The 1,282-nt window shown below is 34.6% G+C and overlaps 1 protein-coding gene across 1 annotated transcript in view; it reads right to left on the reverse strand.

Annotated features, from left to right (window-relative positions):
- Positions 1 to 1,282, reverse strand: part of LOC107588098 (ATP-dependent 6-phosphofructokinase, platelet type-like) — a 33,530-nt gene that overhangs the window by 1,711 nt on the left and 30,537 nt on the right. Inside the window, exon 19 of the mRNA XM_016276108.1 lies at positions 557 to 662. Coding sequence (XP_016131594.1) covers positions 557 to 662 — 106 coding nt within the window. The remainder of the gene's footprint in view (positions 1 to 556; positions 663 to 1,282) is intronic.

A 1,282-nucleotide genomic window follows, 5' to 3' on the forward strand; every position in this document is an offset into this window, starting at 1 on the left:
GAATTTTTACTTCTTTCCGAGAACTTCAGAGAGAGAGAGAAATGTGCTTTGAAGCGGAACACTATTGCAAGGTGACGAGGTGACAGCGGGGCGACAGGAACGAAGGACATAACACAGCAAAACGAAACGCCACTGCTTCTCACACTCTCCTACGATTAACATTGATTTCTGTGCGTGACATTTTTCAAACAAAGTGTTGACAGAACAATGTGCTGAGGCCCGGAGATCAAAAGTGTCGAGGACAGCGCTCGCAGGACAGACGGCCCGTCTAAAGCGTGACCTTTGAACAGCGCCACTGTTTGGATGCGTTTAAATGGCAGCCATGGCCTCAGACTCTTTGGGTCGGTTGAGGACCACATGTTCCAGCTGTCCAGAGTCTGACACGTCGTAGCTGATCTTGTACTTGGCCAGGATCTTCATGAGTGGACGTAACTTCAGCCACCACTGTTCCTTAGGGATTCTGTGACTGAACACACAAGAGAGAATGTCTAATATCATTACAGATACAAAATATTTGATCCTGTTTGAGAATATAAGAACTGTGGTGTGTACTTACACAAAGTCGGTCTTGTCTTTGAGCTGAACCACAGGCTGGAAGACCATCGCACGCTGCCGCATGCCCAGCAAACATGCCGAGTCTTCTGTGTTAGCAAACACTCTCCCTACACAACACACACAGATTCAACACACAATCACTAAAAGTCCAATCAAAACAAAACTGGAAATACACAGATTAACAAAACAAATTACAAATTACATTTATATAACTTAGTATATTGATAGTTAGTATTTATATTCTATTATAGTAATTATAGATATTATATAGGCATATTTACAATAGTGAACTGGATAAAATAAAATAATAATAGTAATAAAAAAACCTAAAAAGAAAAACAGTAAATCCACAATAAAAATTACATTTAAAAAATAAATACATATAAAAAAAATAATGGAAATCCACAGATTAAAAACAATACTATTCTAGTTATATAGTCTAGAATATTAATAGTTAGTATTGACAGTATATTATATTAATGGTAGATAATATATAGGAATGTTTGGAATAGTGGAGTGGCTAAAATTAAATAAAATCCACAGATTAAATGTATATAGCCTAGTATATTAATAGTTAGTATTTATACTATATTGCACTAATTATAGATACTATATAGGAATATTTACAATAGTAAACTGGCCTAAATAAAATATAGTGGAAATCCACAGATTAAAATAATAATAATAATAATTATATTTATATAGCTTAGTATATTCATAGTTAATA

Source organism: Sinocyclocheilus grahami, unplaced genomic scaffold (genome assembly GCF_001515645.1).
Source record: "Sinocyclocheilus grahami isolate Dianchi unplaced genomic scaffold, SAMN03320097.WGS_v1.1 scaffold98.1, whole genome shotgun sequence".
NCBI lineage: Eukaryota > Metazoa > Chordata > Actinopteri > Cypriniformes > Cyprinidae > Sinocyclocheilus > Sinocyclocheilus grahami.